This window comes from Lagenorhynchus albirostris, chromosome 3, assembly GCF_949774975.1.
Source record: "Lagenorhynchus albirostris chromosome 3, mLagAlb1.1, whole genome shotgun sequence".
NCBI classification, from domain to species: Eukaryota; Metazoa; Chordata; class Mammalia; order Artiodactyla; family Delphinidae; genus Lagenorhynchus; species Lagenorhynchus albirostris.
Genome location: NC_083097.1, coordinates 155,871,464 through 155,895,758, shown reverse-complemented (window position 1 = coordinate 155,895,758; position 24,295 = coordinate 155,871,464). Strand labels below are relative to the sequence as shown.

Sequence of the window (24,295 nt, the reverse complement as noted above, 5' to 3'; positions counted from 1 at the left end):
AGTGATGCATTCTCCCCCGCGTCCACGTGTGCTGGTCCTGGGGGTGGGGGGTGGGGGGAGGGTGAGCTTTGGAAGAGACTTCTCCCCTGCTCATGGCTTCTGCGGGGTCACACGCGAGTGTTCCCAAACCTTCCCAGATGGGGCCACAGTCTTCTCCATCCGCCTAAGCAGGGAACTTTGCACCTGCAGTCCATGGAAATCACTGAGGCTCGGGCCCTGGCCTACACTTAGTACGGTCACCTTGTGGCGATCTCTGCGGAGTGCTGGAACCTCCCCGTGGCTTTCCTTTCCACTGTCGGAGGAATAAAGAAGCTGAGCGCCTTCCCCGAACGACCGGGGTCCCCATTACTCTTTTGTTCTTCCTGGGGACCCAATTCATAGTTTTGCCTACTCACCAATAGTAGGCTCTCTCTTCTCTCCATCTCTAGGCACTCTTTATGCATTGAAATACTAGAGAAGGACAGACTGCTAGCTTTCAAAGTTATTCCCAACTGTGGGACTCGCATTTTCACTGTGTGATCTAGTCCTCCGATGAATCAAAATTTTTCCCTTCAATAGTGTCACCTATGTCCATTTCACGCTTTCAGTTTGGAGCATTTCTGTTCCATTTAAGAAATCTTCCTTTACCTTCGGTCTTAAGGAAACCACGGTATCACCGACTGTCTTTTGGTTTGTACCTTTTCACACTGAGGTTTCTAACCCACCACAAGTGTACTTTTGTGTGTGCTGTGAATTGTCAGTACAGTTTAATTTTTCCCTGTGGGTAAGTGGTCCAACCACTATTTATGAAGACAACATCCCTCCTCGACTTCTTGAACGCACAGCACAGCAACAGATAAAATTGTGACGGCGGGGAGGCGGCTGGGAGACAGACGGAGGGGGAATTTGTCCGTGGTAGTGCAGGAAACCACTGCTGCAAAGAGCTATTTCTGACCTCACTACTACGTTCCTCTGATGTGGTAAATATCGCCACACTGGGATCCCCTTATCTTGAAAACTATATAGCCTCACGATCATTCTTGACTATGGCTCTTAGGAAGCGCTCTCACCGCGCTTCTGCAAGCAAATAGCATATTGGCTGTACCCTGTCTTTGGAATGTGCCTGCTATTCTACCATCCGACCACCCAAAACACAAATTTGCTTCGATTTTCATTGTTAATCAACATCTCTGATTTTTCTCCTCAGATTACGTTCCATCGATGGAAACCTCTGACTCTCTCTCAAGAATGTGTACTAATTTCCCCACATATTTTCGTAGCACCTTTTGTCAGATCTGGAATTAGGAACATGATACAATTGTGCCATTTTAACTCCTTCACAAAAGTTTCACTTGCCCAGCGTTTCTAGCCAGGACATAGCTGTGGAAATGTCTTCTGCATGTTCATTCTCTTACACCCTAATCTTACTCAACAATCGTACACAGCCTAATAATTGATCCATCGGATTGTCTGAGTTGATAATCACATCATCAGCAAATTCTACCTTGAGTGTTTCTAAACCCGTTGCCAGTGATTTTATGCTCTTCCTGAATCCGCTCAGTGACTACAGAGGCCCACGTGTGTTCTCCCTCACATCAAAGATTGGCAGGGACACGTTCAGTGGGATGCTGCTCTTGTTGTTGCTGTTGTTGTTGTTGGAGGAATTTTATTATAACATTAAAAAAAGAGCCCTTTTTTTTGGTGGTACACGGGCCTCTCACTGTTGTGGTCTATCCTGTGGCGGATCACAGGCTCCGGACGCGCAAGCTCAGCAGCCATGGCTCACGGGCCCAGCTGCTCCAGCGGCATGTGGGATCCCAGCGGCATGTGGGATCTTCTCGGACTGAGGCACGAACCCGTGTCCCCTGCATCGGCAGTTAGACTCTCAAACACCGCGCCCCCAGAGCGGCCCAAAAACACTTTTGTGCAGTATTTTAAGAATTATATGGCAGGAACTGGTGCTCAGTTTTCTCACAGTTTTTGCCTGGATTTGGGATGATCAAATTTCATCAACCATTTGATTCTCTATGCGTTCAGAGGACCACATCCTTTTGGATTCAATCTCTTATTTCCATACTTTATATATATTAACTTTGCCAACCTTCAACACAACGTGCAATCCTGGACTAGGACTCTCATCACTGACTCCACCCTGTGGACGCATGGCTGAATTCCTTTTGCTAACAATTCGTTTATGATTTTGGCTGTGATATTTGCAATACATACGTCTGGAATTTCATTCATCCTTCCTGCCTTTCTTCAGTGATTCTGGTATGCGTCGATGTTATGTCTGAATTTAAAGAGACTTATGGAGTGCATCTCCTTTTTCTATCTCTAAGACCATCTCCACAAGCATGGAATAACAGTTTTCCAGGATAGTTTGTAGACTGTACCAGAGAAGTACCAGGTAGTTCTTGGGAGGATTTTTCATGATTGGTCCTACTGACTGCCATGTCATACAACTCTTTGAGTTTTCTACATCTTCTTGTGTCAGTTTTCATACAGTTGTCCAGGATTTAGTCAAACTTCACAACTTTTCAAAGCTTTTATCTTAGAACACTCTCTAACACTCTCCGAATGCCACATTTTACAGGAATGCCTGGTGGGATCTGGGATATCTATACACACCCATAAATCATCCTGTGGTGTCACGGTCTCAAACAGTTACGGGCTGGCACCTAGGAGTCAATGTGGAATGGCAGCCCACCCCTACTCAGCATGAAGGCTCTCTTCACAGAAGACGAGTAACCTGATTTCATAGACTGCCCTTTGTTCCAGCCACGAGGCAGAGACACTCACTAACCTTTAGGAAAATGCAACGAAATAAAGACTGCTTTGCCAGTCAGAGTCTGCTGCTAGTACACTAACTCCTCATTAGCAAAGCAGACCGATGGGGCAGTAGCGACTTTCTGTTCCTAAATTCATCAATATAACACCATTGGGAATACTGACCCGCAGCATCCAAACTGTTTGAAGACAAAGGCAAAATCCTATTGCATTTAAGAAGATCACCCTAAATAGCACAGGTGACTCTATTCCAATCCTTCTTTATTCCTCCCTTTGCAAGATCGTGACAACAAACTTCGCCTACCTTCTGCTACCTACAGGCAACCGGAGCTTCCCTATCCAGGAAATTGAAGGAAGGGCATCCCAGAAACCTCAAATCTGACCATCCAAAGTTCATGCTAAGATAATTCCAAGCGGGACTGGGTGGTCAACATCTCCACTAATCTGCGATCAATGAAATTGAAACCCCATCTGGCAACCCGAGACCCGGCATAGGCCATGTGGTAGGTGTCAGGAAAGAAGTACCATGGGAGGAAGGTCACATATCCCCAGGCCTACCTCAGACCCCATGCATCAGGGACAGCCAGGGTCCCGATACCAGGAACAACAGGAAGACTCTGGGCAGGTGCTAAGACACTGTGACTGGGCCTTACCGCATGGAGACAGGTGGACACAAATGGCCCCTCTTCCTTCCACGCCCACACTCTCCATCCATTCTCCCCCCGGGCAAAAATGGCTATAAATGTGGGACGTGGAAGACTGGGAGGCTACAGGCGAGTGAACACCCGTCTGTGGAGGCCGCAAGACCGTCCCCTCATCACCTCCAAATAGGCTGGTTTAGGATCCTCCTCCAGGACTGACCTGTGACATCCAGGTGGAAGGAGACCCTCTGGCCCCCGGCCTCGCAGCTGTACTCCCCGGCGTCTGCCTTGCCCGCCTGCTGCACCACCAGCCGCCGCCCTCGGCCCGTGGCCTCCACACGCACTTTCGAGCTCGAACTCAGCTTCTTTCCATCCTTGTACCACGTCACCTCCGTCTGGGCCTGGGCCACCTCGCAGCTCAGCGTGGCACTGGACCCCGCCACGGCCTGCACTTCACTGCGTGCTGGCTGCTCCTTGGCAAACACCTCCTTGGGCTCTGGGGACAGAGAGGGATACATGCGTCAAGGACACCATCTCAGTCAGGAAGGCAGCCCTGGGCAAAAGAGACCTGAGTGGGGAGCCGTGGGGCAGGCGGGCGCGAGGGTGCGGAGGTGGGGCGGGGGCCAAGCTGGAGACTTCTCCAGGCTCTGCACCAGCTGTGTGCCCTGCAGAAGTCCCCCTGCCTTTCTCAGCGACAAGTAACTCAAGTGATGCATTCTCCCTCGGGTCCACGTGAGCTGGGCCGGGGGGTGGGGGGGTCGGGGGAGGGTGCGTTTTAGAAGAGACTTCTCCCCTGCTCATTGCTTCTGCGGGTCACAAGTAAGTGTTCCCAAACCTTCCCAGATGGGGCCACAGTCTTCTCCATACGCCTAAGCAGGGAACTTTGCACCTGCAGTCCATGGAAATCACTGAGGCTCGGGGCCCTGACCTACACTTAGTACGGTCACCTTGTGGCAATCTGGTGGGTGTGCTACCACCTCCCCATGGCTTTCTTTTCCACTGTCGGAGGAATAAAGAAGCTGAGCACCTTTCCCCGAACGACCGGGGTCCCCATTACTCTTTTGTTCTTCCTGGGGACCCAATTCATATTTTTGCCTACTCACCAATAGTAGGCTCTCTCTTCTCTCCATCTCTAGGCACTCTTTATGCATTGAAATACTAGAGAAGGACAGATTGCTAGCTTTCAAGGTTATTCCCAACTGTGGGACCCCCATTTTCACTATGTGATCGAGTCCTCCGATGAATCAGTTTTTCCCTTCAAGAGTGTCACCGATGTCCATTTCAGCGCTTTGAGTTTGGAGCATTTGTGTTCCATTTAAGAAATCTTCCCTTACCTTCCGTCTTTAAAGAAACCACGGTATCACCGGACTGTCTTTTGGTTTGTACCTTTTCACACTGAGGTTTCTAACCCACCACGAGTGTACTTTTGTGTGTGCTGTGAATTGTCAGTACAGTTTAATTTTTCCCTGTGGGTAAGTGGTCCAAGCACTATTTATGAAGACAACATCCCTCTTCAACTTCTCGAACGCAGAACACAGTAACAGAGGAAATTGTGGCAGCGGGGAGGGGGCTGGGATGGGGGCGGAGGGGGGATTTGTCCCTGGTGGTGCAGTAAAGCAACGCTGCAAGGAGCTCTTGCTGACCTCACTACTAAATTCCTCTGATGCGGTAAATATCGCCACACTGGGATCCCCTTATCTTGAAAACTATATAGCCTCACGAACATTCTTGACTATGGCTCTTAGGAAGCGCTCTCACCACGCTTCTGCAAGCAAATAGCATATTGGCTGTACCCTGTCTTTGGAATCTGCCTGCTATTCTACCATCCGACCACCCAAAACACAAATTTGCTTCGATTTTCATTGTTAATCAACATCTCTGATTATTCTCCTCAGATTACTGCCCGTCCAAGGAAACCTCTGACTCTCTCTCAAGAATGTGTACTAATTTCCCCACATAGTCTCGTCAAAACTTTTATCAGACCTGGAATTAGAAAAATGATACAATTGTGCCTATTTAACTCTTTCACAAATGCCATGGCGAATACTGACCCGCAGCATGCAAACTGTTTGAAGACAAAGGCAAAATCCTATTGCATTTAAGATGATCACCCTAAAGAGCACAGGGGACTCTATTCCAATCCTCCTTTCTCTCACCCTTTGCAAGATCATGACAACAAACTTGGCCTATCTTCTGCTACCTACAGGCAACTGGAGCTTCCCTATCCAGGAAACTGAAGGAAGGGCGTCACATTAGCCTCAAATATGACCATCCAAAGTTCACTCCTAAGATAATTCCAAGCAGGACCCGGTGGCCAACATCTCCACTAATCTGCAACCAATGAAACTGAAACCCCATCTAGCAACCCAAGACCTGGCATGAGCCATGCGGTAGGTGTCAGGAAAGACGTACCATGAGAGGAAAGTCACATATCCCCAGGCCTACCTCAGACCCCAAGCATTAGGGAGAGCCAGGGTCCCGATACCAGGAACAACAGGAAGGCTCTGGGCAGGTGCTAAGACACTGTGACTGGGCCTTACCGCATGGAGACAGGTGGACACAAATGGCTCCTCTTCCTTCCACGCCCACACTCTCCATCCATCCTCCTCCGGGCAAAAATGGCTATAAATGTGGGACGTGGAAGACTGGGAGACTACAGGCGAGTGAACACCCATCTGTGGAAGCCGCAAGACCGTCCGCTCATCTCCTCCAAATAGGCTAGCTTAGTATCCTCCTCCAGGACTGACCTGTGACATCCAGGTGGAAGGAGACCCTCTGGCCCCCGGCCTCGCAGCTGTACTCCCCGGCGTCTGCCTTGCCCGCCTGCTGCACCACCAGCCGCCGCCCTCGGCCCGTGGCCTCCACACGCACTTTCGAGCTCGAACTCAGCTTCTTTCCATCCTTGTACCACGTCACCTCCGTCTGGGCCTGGGCCACCTCGCAGCTCAGCGTGGCACTGGACCCCGCCACGGCCTGCACTTCACTGCGTGCCGGCTGCTCCTTGGCAAACACCTCCTTGGGCTCTGGGGACAGAGAGGGATACATGCGTCAAGGACACCATCTCAGTCAGGAAGGCAGCCCTGGGCAAAGGAGACCTGAGTGGGGAGCCGTGCACCAGGGGGGTGCGAGGGGTGTGGAGGTGGGATGGGGGCCAAGCTGGAGACTTCTCCAGGCTCTGCACCAGCCGTGTGCCCCGCAGAAGTCCCCCTGCCTTTCTCAGCGACAAGTAACACAAGTGATGCATTCTCCCCCGCGTCCACGTGTGCTGGTCCGAGCAGTGGGCGGGTGGGGGGAGGGTGTGCTTTGGAAGAGACTTCTCCCCTGCTCATGGCTTCTGCGGGGTCACACGCGAGTGTTCCCAAACCTTCCCAGATGGGGCCACAGTCTTCTCCATCCGCCTAAGCAGGGAACTTTGCACCTGCAGTCCATGGAAATCACTGAGGCTCGGGCCCTGGCCTACACTTAGTACGGTCACCTTGTGGCGATCTCTGCGGAGTGCTGGAACCTCCCCGTGGCTTTCCTTTCCACTGTCGGAGGAATAAAGAAGCTGAGCGCCTTCCCCGAATGACCGGGGTCCCCATTACTCTTTTGTTCTTCCTGGGGACCCAATTCATAGTTTTGCCTACTCACCAATAGTAGGCTCTCTCTTCTCTCCATCTCTAGGCACTCTTTATGCATTGAAATACTAGAGAAGGACAGACTGCTAGCTTTCAAAGTTATTCCCAACTGTGGGACTCGCATTTTCACTGTGTGATCTAGTCCTCCGATGAATCAAAATTTTTCCCTTCAATAGTGTCACCTATGTCCATTTCACGCTTTCAGTTTGGAGCATTTCTGTTCCATTTAAGAAATCTTCCTTTACCTTCGGTCTTAAGGAGACCACGGTATCACCGACTGTCTTTTGGTTTGTACCTTTTCACACTGAGGTTTCTAACCCACCACAAGTGTACTTTTGTGTGTGCTGTGAATTGTCAGTACAGTTTAATTTTTCCCTGTGGGTAAGTGGTCCAACCACTATTTATGAAGACAACATCCCTCCTCGAGTTCTCGAACGCACAGCACAGCAACAGATAAAATTGTGACGGCGGGGAGGCGGCTGGGAGACAGACGGAGGGGGAATTTGTCCGTGGTAGTGCAGGAAACCACTGCTGCAAAGAGCTATTTCTGACCTCACTACTACGTTCCTCTGATGTGGTAAATATCGCCACACTGGGATCCCCTTATCTTGAAAACTATATAGCCTCACGATCATTCTTGACTATGGCTCTTAGGAAGCGCTCTCACCGCGCTTCTGCAAGCAAATAGCATATTGGCTGTACCCTGTCTTTGGAATGTGCCTGCTCTTCTACCATCCGACCACCCAAAACACAAATTTGCTTCGATTTTCATTGTTAATCAACATCTCTGATTTTTCTCCTCAGATTACGTTCCATCGATGGAAACCTCTGACTCTCTCTCAAGAATGTGTACTAATTTCCCCACATATTTTCGTAGCACCTTTTGTCAGATCTGGAATTAGGAACATGATACAATTGTGCCATTTTAACTCCTTCACAAAAGTTTCACTTGCCCAGCGTTTCTAGCCAGGACATAGCTGTGGAAATGTCTTCTGCATGTTCATTCTCTTACACCCTAATCTTACTCAACAATCGTACACAGCCTAATAATTGATCCATCGGATTGTCTGAGTTGATAATCACATCATCAGCAAATTCTACCTTGAGTGTTTCTAAACCCGTTGCCAGTGATTTTATGCTCTTCCTGAATCCGCTCAGTGACTACAGAGGCCCACGTGTGTTCTCCCTCACATCAAAGATTGGCAGGGACACGTTCAGTGGGATGCTGCTCTTGTTGTTGCTGTTGTTGTTGTTGGAGGAATTTTATTATAACATTAAAAAAAGAGCCCTTTTTTTTGGTGGTACACGGGCCTCTCACTGTTGTGGTCTATCCTGTGGCGGATCACAGGCTCCGGACGCGCAAGCTCAGCAGCCATGGCTCACGGGCCCAGCTGCTCCAGCGGCATGTGGGATCCCAGCGGCATGTGGGATCTTCTCGGACTGAGGCACGAACCCGTGTCCCCTGCATCGGCAGTTAGACTCTCAAACACCGCGCCCCCAGAGCGGCCCAAAAACACTTTTGTGCAGTATTTTAAGAATTATATGGCAGGAACTGGTGCTCAGTTTTCTCACAGTTTTTGCCTGGATTTGGGATGATCAAATTTCATCAACCATTTGATTCTCTATGCGTTCAGAGGACCACATCCTTTTGGATTCAATCTCTTATTTCCATACTTTATATATATTAACTTTGCCAACCTTCAACACAACGTGCAATCCTGGACTAGGACTCTCATCACTGACTCCACCCTGTGGACGCATGGCTGAATTCCTTTTGCTAACAATTCGTTTATGATTTTGGCTGTGATATTTGCAATACATACGTCTGGAATTTCATTCATCCTTCCTGCCTTTCTTCAGTGATTCTGGTATGCGTCGATGTTATGTCTGAATTTAAAGAGACTTATGGAGTGCATCTCCTTTTTCTATCTCTAAGACCATCTCCACAAGCATGGAATAACAGTTTTCCAGGATAGTTTGTAGACTGTACCAGAGAAGTACCAGGTAGTTCTTGGGAGGATTTTTCATGATTGGTCCTACTGACTGCCATGTCATACAACTCTTTGAGTTTTCTACATCTTCTTGTGTCAGTTTTCATACAGTTGTCCAGGATTTAGTCAAACTTCACAACTTTTCAAAGCTTTTATCTTAGAACACTCTCTAACACTCTCCGAATGCCACATTTTACAGGAATGCCTGGTGGGATCTGGGATATCTATACACACCCATAAATCATCCTGTGGTGTCACGGTCTCAAACAGTTACGGGCTGGCACCTAGGAGTCAATGTGGAATGGCAGCCCACCCCTACTCAGCATGAAGGCTCTCTTCACAGAAGACGAGTAACCTGATTTCATAGACTGCCCTTTGTTCCAGCCACGAGGCAGAGACACTCACTAACCTTTAGGAAAATGCAACGAAATAAAGACTGCTTTGCCAGTCAGAGTCTGCTGCTAGTACACTAACTCCTCATTAGCAAAGCAGACCGATGGGGCAGTAGCGACTTTCTGTTCCTAAATTCATCAATATAACACCATTGGGAATACTGACCCGCAGCATCCAAACTGTTTGAAGACAAAGGCAAAATCCTATTGCATTTAAGAAGATCACCCTAAATAGCACAGGTGACTCTATTCCAATCCTTCTTTATTCCTCCCTTTGCAAGATCGTGACAACAAACTTCGCCTACCTTCTGCTACCTACAGGCAACCGGAGCTTCCCTATCCAGGAAATTGAAGGAAGGGCATCCCAGAAACCTCAAATCTGACCATCCAAAGTTCATGCTAAGATAATTCCAAGCGGGACTGGGTGGTCAACATCTCCACTAATCTGCGATCAATGAAATTGAAACCCCATCTGGCAACCCGAGACCCGGCATAGGCCATGTGGTAGGTGTCAGGAAAGAAGTACCATGGGAGGAAGGTCACATATCCCCAGGCCTACCTCAGACCCCATGCATCAGGGACAGCCAGGGTCCCGATACCAGGAACAACAGGAAGACTCTGGGCAGGTGCTAAGACACTGTGACTGGGCCTTACCGCATGGAGACAGGTGGACACAAATGGCCCCTCTTCCTTCCACGCCCACACTCTCCATCCATTCTCCCCCCGGGCAAAAATGGCTATAAATGTGGGACGTGGAAGACTGGGAGGCTACAGGCGAGTGAACACCCGTCTGTGGAGGCCGCAAGACCGTCCCCTCATCACCTCCAAATAGGCTGGTTTAGGATCCTCCTCCAGGACTGACCTGTGACATCCAGGTGGAAGGAGACCCTCTGGCCCCCGGCCTCGCAGCTGTACTCCCCGGCGTCTGCCTTGCCCGCCTGCTGCACCACCAGCCGCCGCCCTCGGCCCGTGGCCTCCACACGCACTTTCGAGCTCGAACTCAGCTTCTTTCCATCCTTGTACCACGTCACCTCCGTCTGGGCCTGGGCCACCTCGCAGCTCAGCGTGGCACTGGACCCCGCCACGGCCTGCACTTCACTGCGTGCTGGCTGCTCCTTGGCAAACACCTCCTTGGGCTCTGGGGACAGAGAGGGATACATGCGTCAAGGACACCATCTCAGTCAGGAAGGCAGCCCTGGGCAAAAGAGACCTGAGTGGGGAGCCGTGGGGCAGGCGGGCGCGAGGGTGCGGAGGTGGGGCGGGGGCCAAGCTGGAGACTTCTCCAGGCTCTGCACCAGCTGTGTGCCCTGCAGAAGTCCCCCTGCCTTTCTCAGCGACAAGTAACTCAAGTGATGCATTCTCCCTCGGGTCCACGTGAGCTGGGCCGGGGGGTGGGGGGGTCGGGGGAGGGTGCGTTTTAGAAGAGACTTCTCCCCTGCTCATTGCTTCTGCGGGTCACAAGTAAGTGTTCCCAAACCTTCCCAGATGGGGCCACAGTCTTCTCCATACGCCTAAGCAGGGAACTTTGCACCTGCAGTCCATGGAAATCACTGAGGCTCGGGGCCCTGACCTACACTTAGTACGGTCACCTTGTGGCAATCTGGTGGGTGTGCTACCACCTCCCCATGGCTTTCTTTTCCACTGTCGGAGGAATAAAGAAGCTGAGCACCTTTCCCCGAACGACCGGGGTCCCCATTACTCTTTTGTTCTTCCTGGGGACCCAATTCATATTTTTGCCTACTCACCAATAGTAGGCTCTCTCTTCTCTCCATCTCTAGGCACTCTTTATGCATTGAAATACTAGAGAAGGACAGATTGCTAGCTTTCAAGGTTATTCCCAACTGTGGGACCCCCATTTTCACTATGTGATCGAGTCCTCCGATGAATCAGTTTTTCCCTTCAAGAGTGTCACCGATGTCCATTTCAGCGCTTTGAGTTTGGAGCATTTGTGTTCCATTTAAGAAATCTTCCCTTACCTTCCGTCTTTAAAGAAACCACGGTATCACCGGACTGTCTTTTGGTTTGTACCTTTTCACACTGAGGTTTCTAACCCACCACGAGTGTACTTTTGTGTGTGCTGTGAATTGTCAGTACAGTTTAATTTTTCCCTGTGGGTAAGTGGTCCAAGCACTATTTATGAAGACAACATCCCTCTTCAACTTCTCGAACGCAGAACACAGTAACAGAGGAAATTGTGGCAGCGGGGAGGGGGCTGGGATGGGGGCGGAGGGGGGATTTGTCCCTGGTGGTGCAGTAAAGCAACGCTGCAAGGAGCTCTTGCTGACCTCACTACTAAATTCCTCTGATGCGGTAAATATCGCCACACTGGGATCCCCTTATCTTGAAAACTATATAGCCTCACGAACATTCTTGACTATGGCTCTTAGGAAGCGCTCTCACCACGCTTCTGCAAGCAAATAGCATATTGGCTGTACCCTGTCTTTGGAATCTGCCTGCTATTCTACCATCCGACCACCCAAAACACAAATTTGCTTCGATTTTCATTGTTAATCAACATCTCTGATTATTCTCCTCAGATTACTGCCCGTCCAAGGAAACCTCTGACTCTCTCTCAAGAATGTGTACTAATTTCCCCACATAGTCTCGTCAAAACTTTTATCAGACCTGGAATTAGAAAAATGATACAATTGTGCCTATTTAACTCTTTCACAAATGCCATGGCGAATACTGACCCGCAGCATGCAAACTGTTTGAAGACAAAGGCAAAATCCTATTGCATTTAAGATGATCACCCTAAAGAGCACAGGGGACTCTATTCCAATCCTCCTTTCTCTCACCCTTTGCAAGATCATGACAACAAACTTGGCCTATCTTCTGCTACCTACAGGCAACTGGAGCTTCCCTATCCAGGAAACTGAAGGAAGGGCGTCACATTAGCCTCAAATATGACCATCCAAAGTTCACTCCTAAGATAATTCCAAGCAGGACCCGGTGGCCAACATCTCCACTAATCTGCAACCAATGAAACTGAAACCCCATCTAGCAACCCAAGACCTGGCATGAGCCATGCGGTAGGTGTCAGGAAAGACGTACCATGAGAGGAAAGTCACATATCCCCAGGCCTACCTCAGACCCCAAGCATTAGGGAGAGCCAGGGTCCCGATACCAGGAACAACAGGAAGGCTCTGGGCAGGTGCTAAGACACTGTGACTGGGCCTTACCGCATGGAGACAGGTGGACACAAATGGCTCCTCTTCCTTCCACGCCCACACTCTCCATCCATCCTCCTCCGGGCAAAAATGGCTATAAATGTGGGACGTGGAAGACTGGGAGACTACAGGCGAGTGAACACCCATCTGTGGAAGCCGCAAGACCGTCCGCTCATCTCCTCCAAATAGGCTAGCTTAGTATCCTCCTCCAGGACTGACCTGTGACATCCAGGTGGAAGGAGACCCTCTGGCCCCCGGCCTCGCAGCTGTACTCCCCGGCGTCTGCCTTGCCCGCCTGCTGCACCACCAGCCGCCGCCCTCGGCCCGTGGCCTCCACACGCACTTTCGAGCTCGAACTCAGCTTCTTTCCATCCTTGTACCACGTCACCTCCGTCTGGGCCTGGGCCACCTCGCAGCTCAGCGTGGCACTGGACCCCGCCACGGCCTGCACTTCACTGCGTGCCGGCTGCTCCTTGGCAAACACCTCCTTGGGCTCTGGGGACAGAGAGGGATACATGCGTCAAGGACACCATCTCAGTCAGGAAGGCAGCCCTGGGCAAAGGAGACCTGAGTGGGGAGCCGTGCACCAGGGGGGTGCGAGGGGTGTGGAGGTGGGATGGGGGCCAAGCTGGAGACTTCTCCAGGCTCTGCACCAGCCGTGTGCCCCGCAGAAGTCCCCCTGCCTTTCTCAGCGACAAGTAACACAAGTGATGCATTCTCCCCCGCGTCCACGTGTGCTGGTCCGAGCGGTGGGCGGGTGGGGGGAGGGTGTGCTTTGGAAGAGACTTCTCCCCTGCTCATGGCTTCTGCGGGGTCACACGCGAGTGTTCCCAAACCTTCCCAGATGGGGCCACAGTCTTCTCCATCCGCCTAAGCAGGGAACTTTGCACCTGCAGTCCATGGAAATCACTGAGGCTCGGGCCCTGGCCTACACTTAGTACGGTCACCTTGTGGCGATCTCTGCGGAGTGCTGGAACCTCCCCGTGGCTTTCCTTTCCACTGTCGGAGGAATAAAGAAGCTGAGCGCCTTCCCCGAATGACCGGGGTCCCCATTACTCTTTTGTTCTTCCTGGGGACCCAATTCATAGTTTTGCCTACTCACCAATAGTAGGCTCTCTCTTCTCTCCATCTCTAGGCACTCTTTATGCATTGAAATACTAGAGAAGGACAGACTGCTAGCTTTCAAAGTTATTCCCAACTGTGGGACTCGCATTTTCACTGTGTGATCTAGTCCTCCGATGAATCAAAATTTTTCCCTTCAATAGTGTCACCTATGTCCATTTCACGCTTTCAGTTTGGAGCATTTCTGTTCCATTTAAGAAATCTTCCTTTACCTTCGGTCTTAAGGAGACCACGGTATCACCGACTGTCTTTTGGTTTGTACCTTTTCACACTGAGGTTTCTAACCCACCACAAGTGTACTTTTGTGTGTGCTGTGAATTGTCAGTACAGTTTAATTTTTCCCTGTGGGTAAGTGGTCCAACCACTATTTATGAAGACAACATCCCTCCTCGAGTTCTCGAACGCACAGCACAGCAACAGATAAAATTGTGACGGCGGGGAGGCGGCTGGGAGACAGACGGAGGGGGAATTTGTCCGTGGTAGTGCAGGAAACCACTGCTGCAAAGAGCTATTTCTGACCTCACTACTACGTTCCTCTGATGTGGTAAATATCGCCACACTGGGATCCCCTTATCTTGAAAACTATATAGCCTCACGATCATTCTTGACTATGGCTCTTAGGAAGCGCTCTCACCGCGCTTCTGCAAGCAAATAGCATATTGGCTGTACCCTGTCTTTGGAATGTGCCTGCTCTTCTACCATCCGACCACCCAAAACACAAATTTGCTTCGATTTTCATTGTTAATCAACATCTCTGATTTTTCTCCTCAGATTACGTTCCATCGATGGAAACCTCTGACTCTCTCTCAAGAATGTGTACTAATTTCCCCACATATTTTCGTAGCACCTTTTGTCAGATCTGGAATTAGGAACATGATACAATTGTGCCATTTTAACTCCTTCACAAAAGTTTCACTTGCCCAGCGTTTCTAGCCAGGACATAGCTGTGGAAATGTCTTCTGCATGTTCATTCTCTTACACCCTAATCTTACTCAACAATCGTACACAGCCTAATAATTGATCCATCGGACTGTCTGAGTTGATAATCACATCATCAGCAAATTCTACCTTGAGTGTTTCTAAACCCGTTGCCAGTGATTTTATGCTCTTCCTGAATCCGCTCAGTGACTACAGAGGCCCACGTGTGTTCTCCCTCACATCAAAGATTGGCAGGGACACGTTCAGTGGGACGCTGCTCTTGTTGTTGCTGTTGTTGTTGTTGGAGGAATTTTACTATAACATTAAAAAAAGAGCCCTTTTTTTTTTTTTTTTTTGGCGGTACACGGGTCTCTCACTGTTGTGGCCTATCCCGTCGCGGATCACAGGCTCCGGATGCGCAGGCTCAGCGGCCATGGCTCACGGGCCCAGCCGCTCCATGGCATGTGGGATCTTCCCGGACCGGGGCACGAACCCATGTCCCCTGCATCGGCAGGCGGACTCTCAAACACTGGGCTACCAGGGCGGCACAAAAAAACTTTTGTACAGTATTTTAAGAATTATATGGCAGGAACTGGTGCTCAGTTTTCTCACATTTTTTGCCTGGATTTGGGATGATCAAATTTCATCAACCATTTGATTCTCTACTCATTCAGAGGACCACATCCTTTTGCATTCAATCTCTTAATTCCATGCTTTATATATATTAACTTTGCCAACCTTCAACACAACGTGCAATCCTGGACTAGGACTCTCATCACTGACTCCACCCCGTGGACGCATGGCTGAATTCCTTTTGCTAACAATCGTTTATGGTTTTGGCTGTGATATTCGCAATACATACGTCTGGAATTTCATTCATCCTTCCTGCCTTTCTTCAGTGATTCTGGTATGCGTCGATGTTATGTTCTGAATTTAAAGAGACTTATGGAGTGCATCTCCTTTTTCTATCTCTAGGACCATCTCCACAAGCATGGAATAACAGTTTTCCAGGATAGTTTGTAGACTGTACCAGAGAAGTACCAGGTAGTTCTTGGGAAGATTTTTCATTATTGGTCCTACTGACTGACAAGTGGTACAACTCTTTGAGTTTTCTACATCTTCTTGTGTCAGTTTTCATACAGTTGTCCAGGATTTAGTCAAACTTCACAACTTTTCAAAGCTTTTATCTTAGAACACTCTCTAACACTCTCCGAATGCCACATTTTACAGGAATGCCTGGTCGGATCTGGGATATCTATAGAAATCCGTAAATAATCGTATGGTCGCACGGTCTCAAACAGTTACGGGTTGGCACCTAGGAGTCAATGTGGAATGGCAGCCCACCCCTACTCAGCATGAAGGCTCTCTTCACAGAAGACGAGTAACCTGATTTCATAGACTGCCCTATGTTCCAGCCACGAGGCAGAGACGCTCACTAACCTTTAGGAAAATGCAACGAAATAAAGACTGCTTTGCCAGTCAGAGTCTGCTGCTAGTACACTAACTCCTCATTAGCAAAGCAGACCGATGGGGCAGTAGCGACGTTTTCCTTTCTGTTCCTAAATTCATCAATATAACACCATTGGGAATACTGACCCGCAGCATCCAAACTGTTTGAAGACAAAGGCAAAATCCTATTGCATTTAAGACGATCACCCTAAATAGCACAGGGGACTCTATTCCAATCCTTCTTTATTCCTCCCTTTGCAAGATCGTGACAACAAACTTCGCCTACCTTCTGCTACCTACAGGCAACCGGAGCTTCCCTATCCAGGAAATTGAAGGAAGGGCATCCCAGAAACCTCAAATCTGACCATCCAAAGTTCATGCTAAGATAATTCCAAGCGGGACTGGGTGGTCAACATCTCCACTAATCTGCGATCAATGAAATTGAAACCCCATCTGGCAACCCGAGACCCGGCATAGGCCATGTGGTAGGTGTCAGGAAAGAAGTACCATGGGAGGAAGGTCACATATCCCCAGGCCTACCTCAGACCCCATGCATCAGGGACAGCCAGGGTCCCGATACCAGGAACAACAGGAAGACTCTGGGCAGGTGCTAAGACACTGTGACTGGGCCTTACCGCATGGAGACAGGTGGACACAAATGGCCCCTCTTCCTTCCACGCCCACACTCTCCATCCATTCTCCCCCCGGGCAAAAATGGCTATAAATGTGGGACGTGGAAGACTGGGAGGCTACAGGCGAGTGAACACCCGTCTGTGGAGGCCGCAAGACCGTCCCCTCATCACCTCCAAATAGGCTGGTTTAGGATCCTCCTCCAGGACTGACCTGTGACATCCAGGTGGAAGGAGACCCTCTGGCCCCCGGCCTCGCAGCTGTACTCCCCGGCGTCTGCCTTGCCCGCCTGCTGCACCACCAGCCGCCGCCCTCGGCCCGTGGCCTCCACACGCACTTTCGAGCTCGAACTCAGCTTCTTTCCATCCTTGTACCACGTCACCTCCGTCTGGGCCTGGGCCACCTCGCAGCTCAGCGTGGCACTGGACCCCGCCACGGCCTGCACTTCACTGCGTGCTGGCTGCTCCTTGGCAAACACCTCCTTGGGCTCTGGGGACAGAGAGGGATACATGCGTCAAGGACACCATCTCAGTCAGGAAGGCAGCCCTGGGCAAAAGAGACCTGAGTGGGGAGCCGTGGGGCAGGCGGGCGCGAGGGTGCGGAGGTGGGGCGGGGGCCAAGCTGGAGACTTCTCCAGGCTCTGCACCAGCTGTGTGCCCTGCAGAAGTGCCCCTGCCTTTCTCAGCGACAAGTAACTCAAGTGATGCATTCTCCCTCGGGTCCACGTGAGCTGGGCCGGGGGGTGGGGGGGTCGGGGGAGGGTGCGTTTTAGAAGAGACTTCTCCCCTGCTCATGGCTTCTGCGGGTCACAAGTAAGTGTTCCCAAACCTTCCCAGATGGGGCCACAGTCTTCTCCATACGCCTAAGCAGGGAACTTTGCACCTGCAGTCCATGGAAATCACTGAGGCTCGGGGCCCTGACCTACACTTAGTACGGTCACCTTGTGGCAATCTGGTGGGTGTGCTACCACCTCCCCATGGCTTTCTTTTCCACTGTCGGAGGAATAAAGAAGCTGAGCACCTTTCCCCGAACGACCGGGGTCCCCATTACTCTTTTGTTCTTCCTGGGGACCCAATTCATATTTTTGCCTACTCACCAATAGTAGGCTCTCTCTTCTCTCCATCTCTAGGCACTCTTTATGCATTGAAATACTAGAGAAGGACAGATTGCTAGCTTTCAAGGTTATTCCCAACTGTGGGACCCCCATTTTCACTATGTGATCGAGTCCTCCGATGAATCAGTTTTTCCCTTCAAGAGTGTCACCGATGTCCATTTCAGCCCTTTGAGTTTGGAGCATTTGTGTTCCATTTAAGAAATCTTCCCTTACCTTCCGTCTTTAAAGAAACCACGGTATCACCGGACTGTCTTTTGGTTTGTACCTTTTCACACTGAGGTTTCTAACCCACCACGAGTGTACTTTTGTGTGTGCTGTGAATTGTCAGTACAGTTTAATTTTTCCCTGTGGGTAAGGGGTCCAAGCACTATTTATGAAGACAACATCCCTCTTCAACTTCTCGAACGCAGAACACAGTAACAGAGGAAATTGTGGCAGCGGGGAGGGGGCTGGGATGGGGGCGGAGGGGGGATTTGTCCCTGGTGGTGCAGTAAAGCAACGCTGCAAGGAGCTCTTGCTGACCTCACTACTAAATTCCTCTGATGCGGTAAATATCGCTGCACTGGGATCCCCTTATCTTGAAAACTATATAGTCTCACGATCATTCTTGACTATGGCTCTTAGGAAGCGCTCTCACCGCGCTTCTGCAAGCAAATAGCATATTGGCTGTACCCTGTCTTTGGAATCTGCCTGCTATTCTACCATCCGACCACCCAAAACACAAATTTGCTTCGATTTTCATTGTTAATCAACATCTCTGATTATTCTCCTCAGATTACTGCCCGTCCAAGGAAACCTCTGACTCTCTCTCAAGAATGTGTACTAATTTCCCCACATAGTCTCGTCGAAACTTTTATCAGACCTGGAATTAGAAAAATGATACAATTGTGCCCATTTAACTCTTTCACAAATGCCATGGGGAATACTGACCCGCAGCATGCAAACTGTTTGAAGACAAAGGCAAAATCCTATTGCATTTAAGAAGATCACCCTAAACAGCACAGGGGACTCTATTCCAATCCTCCTTTCTCTCACCCTTTGCAAGATCATGACAACAAACTTGGCCTATCTTCTGCTACCTACAGGCAACTGGAGCTTCCCTATCCAGGAAACTGAAGGAAGGGCGTCACATTAGCCTCAAATCTGACCATCCAAAGTTCACTCCTAAGATAATTCCAAGCAGGACCCGGTGGCCAACATCTCCACTAATCTGCAACCAATGAAACTGAAACCCCATCTAGCAACCCAAGACCTGGCATGAGCCATGCGGTAGGTGTCAGGAAAGACGTACCATGGGAGGAAAGTCACATATCCCCAGGCCTACCTCAGACCCCAAGCATTAGGGAGAGCCAGGGTCCCAATACCAGGAGCAGCAGGAAGGCTCTGGGCAGGTGCTAAGACACCATGACTGGGCCTTACCGCATGGAGACAGGTGGACACAAATGGCCCCTCTTCCTTCCACGCCCACACTCTCCATCCATCCTCCCTCGGGCAAAAATAGCTAAAAATGTGGGACGTGGAAGACTGGGAGGCTACAGGCGAGTGAACACCCATCTGTGGAGGCCGTAAGACCGTCCCCTCATCACCTCCAAATAGGCTAGCTCAGTATCCTCCTCCAAGACTGACCTGTGACATCCAGGTGGAAGGAGACCCTCTGGCCCCCGACCTCGCAGCTGTACTCCCCGGCGTCTGCCTTGCCCGCCTGCTGCACCACCAGCCGCCGCCCTCGGCCCGTGGCCTCCACACGCACTTTCGAGCTCGAACTCAGCTTCTTTCCATCCTTGTACCACGTCACCTCCGTCTGGGCCTGGGCCACCTCGCAGCTCAGCGTGGCACTGGACCCCGCCACGGCCTGCACTTCACTGCGTGCCGGCTGCTCCTTGGCAAACACCTCCTTGGGCTCTGGGGACAGAGAGGGATACATGCGTCAAGGACACCATCTCAGTCAGGAAGGCAGCCCTGGGCAAAGGAGACCTGAGTGGGGAGCCGTGTACCAGGCAGGTGCGAGGGGTGCGGAGGGGGTGCGGGGGCCAAGCTGGAGATTTCTCCAGGCTCTGCACCAGCCGTGTGCCCTGCAGAAGTGCCCCTGCCTTTCTCAGTGACAAGTAACACAAGTGATGCATTCTCCCCTGCGTCCACATGTGCTGGTCCGGGGGGTGGGGGGGTGGGGGGAGGGTGAGCTTTGGAATAGCCTTCTCCCCTGCTCATGGCTTCTGCGGGGTCACACACAACTGTTCCCAAACCTTCCCAGATGGGGCCACAGTCTTCTCCATCCGCCTAAGCAGGGAACTTTGCACCTGCAGTCCATGGAAATCACTGAGGCTCGGGGCCCTGGCCTACACTTAGTACGGTCAACTTGTGGCAATCTGGTGGGTGTGCTACCACCTCCCCATGGCTTTCTTTTCCATTGTCTGAGGTGTAAAGAAGCTGAGCACGTTTCCGCGTACGCTGGGGTTCCCATTACTCTTTTGTTCTTCCTGGTGCAACTATTCAAATTTTTGCCCACTCACCAATAGTAGGCCCTCTCTTCTCTCCATTGATCTCTAGGCACTCTTTATGCATTGAAATACTAGAGAAGGACAGACTGCTAGCTTTCAAGGTTATTCCCAACTGTGGGACTCGCATTTTCACTGTGTGATCGAGTCCTCCGATGAATCAAAATTTTTCCCTTCAATAGTGTCACCTATGTCCATTTCACGCTTTCAGTTTGGAGCATTTCTGTTCCATTTAAGAAATCTTACCTTACCTTCCGTCTTTAAAGAAACCACGGTATCACCGGACTGTCTTTTGGTTTGTACCTTTTAACACTGAGGTTTCTAACCCACCACGAGTGTACTTTTGTGTGTGCTGGGAATTGTCAGTACAGTTTAAGTTTTCCCTGTGGGTAAGTGGTCCAACCACTATTTATGAAGACAACATCCCTCCTCGAGTTCTCGAACGCACAGCACAGCAACAGATAAAATTGTGACGGTGGGGAGGGGGCTGGGAGACAGACGGAGGGGGAATTTGTCCGTGGTAGTGCAGGAAACCACTGCTGCAAAGAGCTATTTCTGACCTCACTACTACGTTCCTCTGATGCGGTAAATATCACTGCACTGGGATCCCCTTATCTTGAAAACTATATAGCCTCACGATCATTCTTGACAACAGCTCCCAGGAAGGGCTCCTACCGTGCTTCTGCAAGCAAATAGCACATTGGCTGTACCTTGCCTTTGGAATCTGCCTGCTATTCTACCATCCGACCACCCAAAACACAAATTTGCTTCCATTTTCATTGTTAATCAACATCTCTGATTTTTCTCCTCAGATTACGTTCCATCGATGGAAACCTCTGACTCTCTCTCAAGAATATGTACTATGTTCCCCACATAGTCTCGTAGCACCTTTTATCAGATCTGGAATTAGAAACATGATACAATTGTGCCATTTTAACTCTTTCACAAAAGTTTCACTTGCCCAGCGTTTCTCACCAGGACTTAGCTGTGGAAATGTCTTCTGCATGTTCATTCTCTTACACCCTAATCTTACTCAACAATCGTACACAGCCTAATAATTGATCCATCGGACTGTCTGAGTTGATAATCACATCATCAGCAAATTCTACCTTGAGTGTTTCTAAACCCGTTGCCAGTGATTTTATGCTCCTCCTGAATCCGCTCAGTGGCTACAGAGGCCCACGTGTGTTCTCCCTCACATCAAAGATTTCCAGGGGCACGTTAAGTGGGATGCTGCTCTTGTTGTTGCTGTTGTTGTTGTTGGAGGAATATTATTATAACGTTACAAAAAGAACAATTTTGCACAACATGCTAAGAATTATATGGCAAGAACTGGTGCACAGTTTCCTCACACTTTTTGCCTGGATTTCGGACGATCAAATTTCATCAACCACTTGATTCTCTACTCGTTCAGAGGACCACATCCTTTTGCATTCAATCTCGTAATGCTAAGCTTTATATCTATTAACTTTGCCAACCTTCAACACAACATGCAATCCTGGACTACAACTCTCATCACTGACTCCACCACGTGGACGCATGGCTGAATTCCTTTTGCTAACATTTCGTTTATGATTTTGGCTGTGATATTCACAATACATACGTCTGGAATTTCATTCATCCTTCCTGACTTTCTTCAGCGATTCTGGTATGCGTTAATGTTATGTTCTGACTTTAAACAGACTTATGGAGTGCATCTCCTTTTTCTACCTCTAAGACCATCTCCACAAGCATGGAATAACAGTTTTCCAGGATAGTTTGTAGACTGTACCCAAGAACTATAAGGTAGTTCTTGGGAAGATTTTTCATTATTGGTCCTACTGACTGCCATGTCATACAACTCTTTGAGTTTTCTACATCTTCTTGTGTCAGTTTTCATACAGTTGCCCAGGATTTAGTCAAACTTCACAACTTTTCAAAGCTTTTATCTTAGAACACTCTCTAACACTCTCCGAATGCCACATTTTACAGGAATGCCTGGTGGGATCTGGGATATCTATACACACCCATAAATCATCCTGTGGTGTCACGGTCTCAAACAGTTACGGGCTGGCACCTAGGAGTCAATGTGGAATGGCAGCCCACCCCTACTCAGCATGAAGGCTCTCTTCACAGAAGACGAGTAACCTGATTTCATAGACTGCCCTATGTTCCAGCCACGAGGCAGAGACACTCACTAACCTTTAGGAAAATGCAACGAAATAAAGACTGCTTTGCCAGTCAGAGTCTGCTGCTAGTACACTAACTCCTCATTAGCAAAGCAGACCGATGGGGCAGCAGCGACTTTTTCCTTTCTGTTCCTAAATACATCAGTATAACACCATTGGGAATACTGACCCGCAGCAACCAAACTGTTTGAAGACAAAGGCAAAATCCTACTGCATTTAAGACGTTCACCCTAAATAGCACAGGGGACTCTATTCCAATCCTCCTTTCTTCCTCCCTTTGCAAGATCGTGACAACAAACTTCGCCTATCTTCTGCTACCTACAGGCAACTGGAGCTTCCCTATTCAGGAAATTGAAAGAAGGGCGTTGCAGAAACCTCAAATCTGACCATCCGAAGTTCACTTCTAAAATAATTCCAAGCGGGACTGGGTGGCCACATCTCCGCTAATCTGTGATCAATGAAATTGAAACCCCTTCTGGCAACCCAAGACCCGGCATGAGCCATGTTGTTGGTGTCAGGAAAGAAGTACCATGGGAGGAAAGTCACATATCCCCAGCCCTACCTCAGACCCCACGCATCAGTGACAGCCACGGTCCCGATACCAGGAACAACAGGAAGGCTCTGGGCAGGTGCTAAGACACCACCACTGGGCCTTACCGCATGGAGACAGGTGGACACAAATGGCCCCTCTTCCTTCCACGCCCACACTCTCCATCCATACTCCCCCGGGCAAAAATGGCTATAAATGTGGGACGTGGAATCTGGGAAGCTACAGGCGAGTGAACACCCGTCTGTGGAGGCCGCAAGACCGTCCGCTCATCACCTCCAAATAGGCTAGCTTAGTATCCTCCTCCAGGACTGACCTGTGACATCCAGGTGGAAGGAGACCCTCTGGCCCCCGGCCTCGCAGCTGTACTCCCCGGCGTCTGCCTTGCCCGCCTGCTGCACCACCAGCCGCCGCCCTCGGCCCGTGGCCTCCACACGCACTTTCGAGCTCGAACTCAGCTTCTTTCCATCCTTGTACCACGTCACCTCCGTCTGGGCCTGGGCCACCTCGCAGCTCAGCGTGGCACTGGACCCCGCCACGGCCTGCACTTCACTGCGTGCCGGCTGCTCCTTGGCAAACACCTCCTTGGGCTCTGGGGACAGGGAGGGATACACGGGTCAAGGACACCATCTCAGTCAGGAAGGCAGCCCTGGGCAAAGGAGACCTGAGTGGGGAGCCGTGGGCCAGGCGGGTGCGAGGGGTGCGGAGGTGGGGCGGGGGCCAAGCTGGAGACTTCTCCAGGCTCTGCACCAGCCGTGTGCCCCGCAGAAGTGCCCCTGCCTTTCTCAGCGACAAGTAACTCAAGTGATGCATTCTCCCCCGCGTCCACGTGTGCTGGTCCTGGGGGTGGGGGGTGGGGGGAGGGTGAGCTTTGGAAGAGACTTCTCCCCTGCTCATGGCTTCTGCGGGGTCACACGCGAGTGTTCCCAAACCTTCCCAGATGGGGCCACAGTCTTCTCCATCCGCCTAAGCAGGGAACTTTGCACCTGCAGTCCATGGAAATCACTGAGGCTCGGGCCCTGGCCTACACTTAGTACGGTCACCTTGTGGCGATCTCTGCGGAGTGCTGGAACCTCCCCGTGGCTTTCCTTTCCACTGTCGGAGGAATAAAGAAGCTGAGCGCCTTCCCCGAACGACCGGGGTCCCCATTACTCTTTTGTTCTTCCTGGGGACCCAATTCATAGTTTTGCCTACTCACCAATAGTAGGCTCTCTCTTCTCTCCATCTCTAGGCACTCTTTATGCATTGAAATACTAGAGAAGGACAGACTGCTAG

At 50.3% G+C, this 24,295-nt stretch overlaps 1 protein-coding gene across 1 annotated transcript in view; it reads right to left on the bottom strand.

Moving 5' to 3' along the window:
- OBSCN (obscurin, cytoskeletal calmodulin and titin-interacting RhoGEF) overlaps nucleotides 1-24,295 on the bottom strand; it is a 179,017-nt gene that overhangs the window by 120,717 nt on the left and 34,005 nt on the right. The window contains exons 9-15 of the mRNA XM_060144488.1: nucleotides 23,337-23,612; nucleotides 19,437-19,712; nucleotides 16,910-17,185; nucleotides 12,797-13,072; nucleotides 10,270-10,545; nucleotides 6,155-6,430; nucleotides 3,628-3,903 (exon numbers count right to left, since the gene is read on the bottom strand). Of these exons, the coding sequence (XP_060000471.1) occupies nucleotides 3,628-3,903; nucleotides 6,155-6,430; nucleotides 10,270-10,545; nucleotides 12,797-13,072; nucleotides 16,910-17,185; nucleotides 19,437-19,712; nucleotides 23,337-23,612 (1,932 nt within the window). The remainder of the gene's footprint in view (nucleotides 1-3,627; nucleotides 3,904-6,154; nucleotides 6,431-10,269; nucleotides 10,546-12,796; nucleotides 13,073-16,909; nucleotides 17,186-19,436; nucleotides 19,713-23,336; nucleotides 23,613-24,295) is intronic.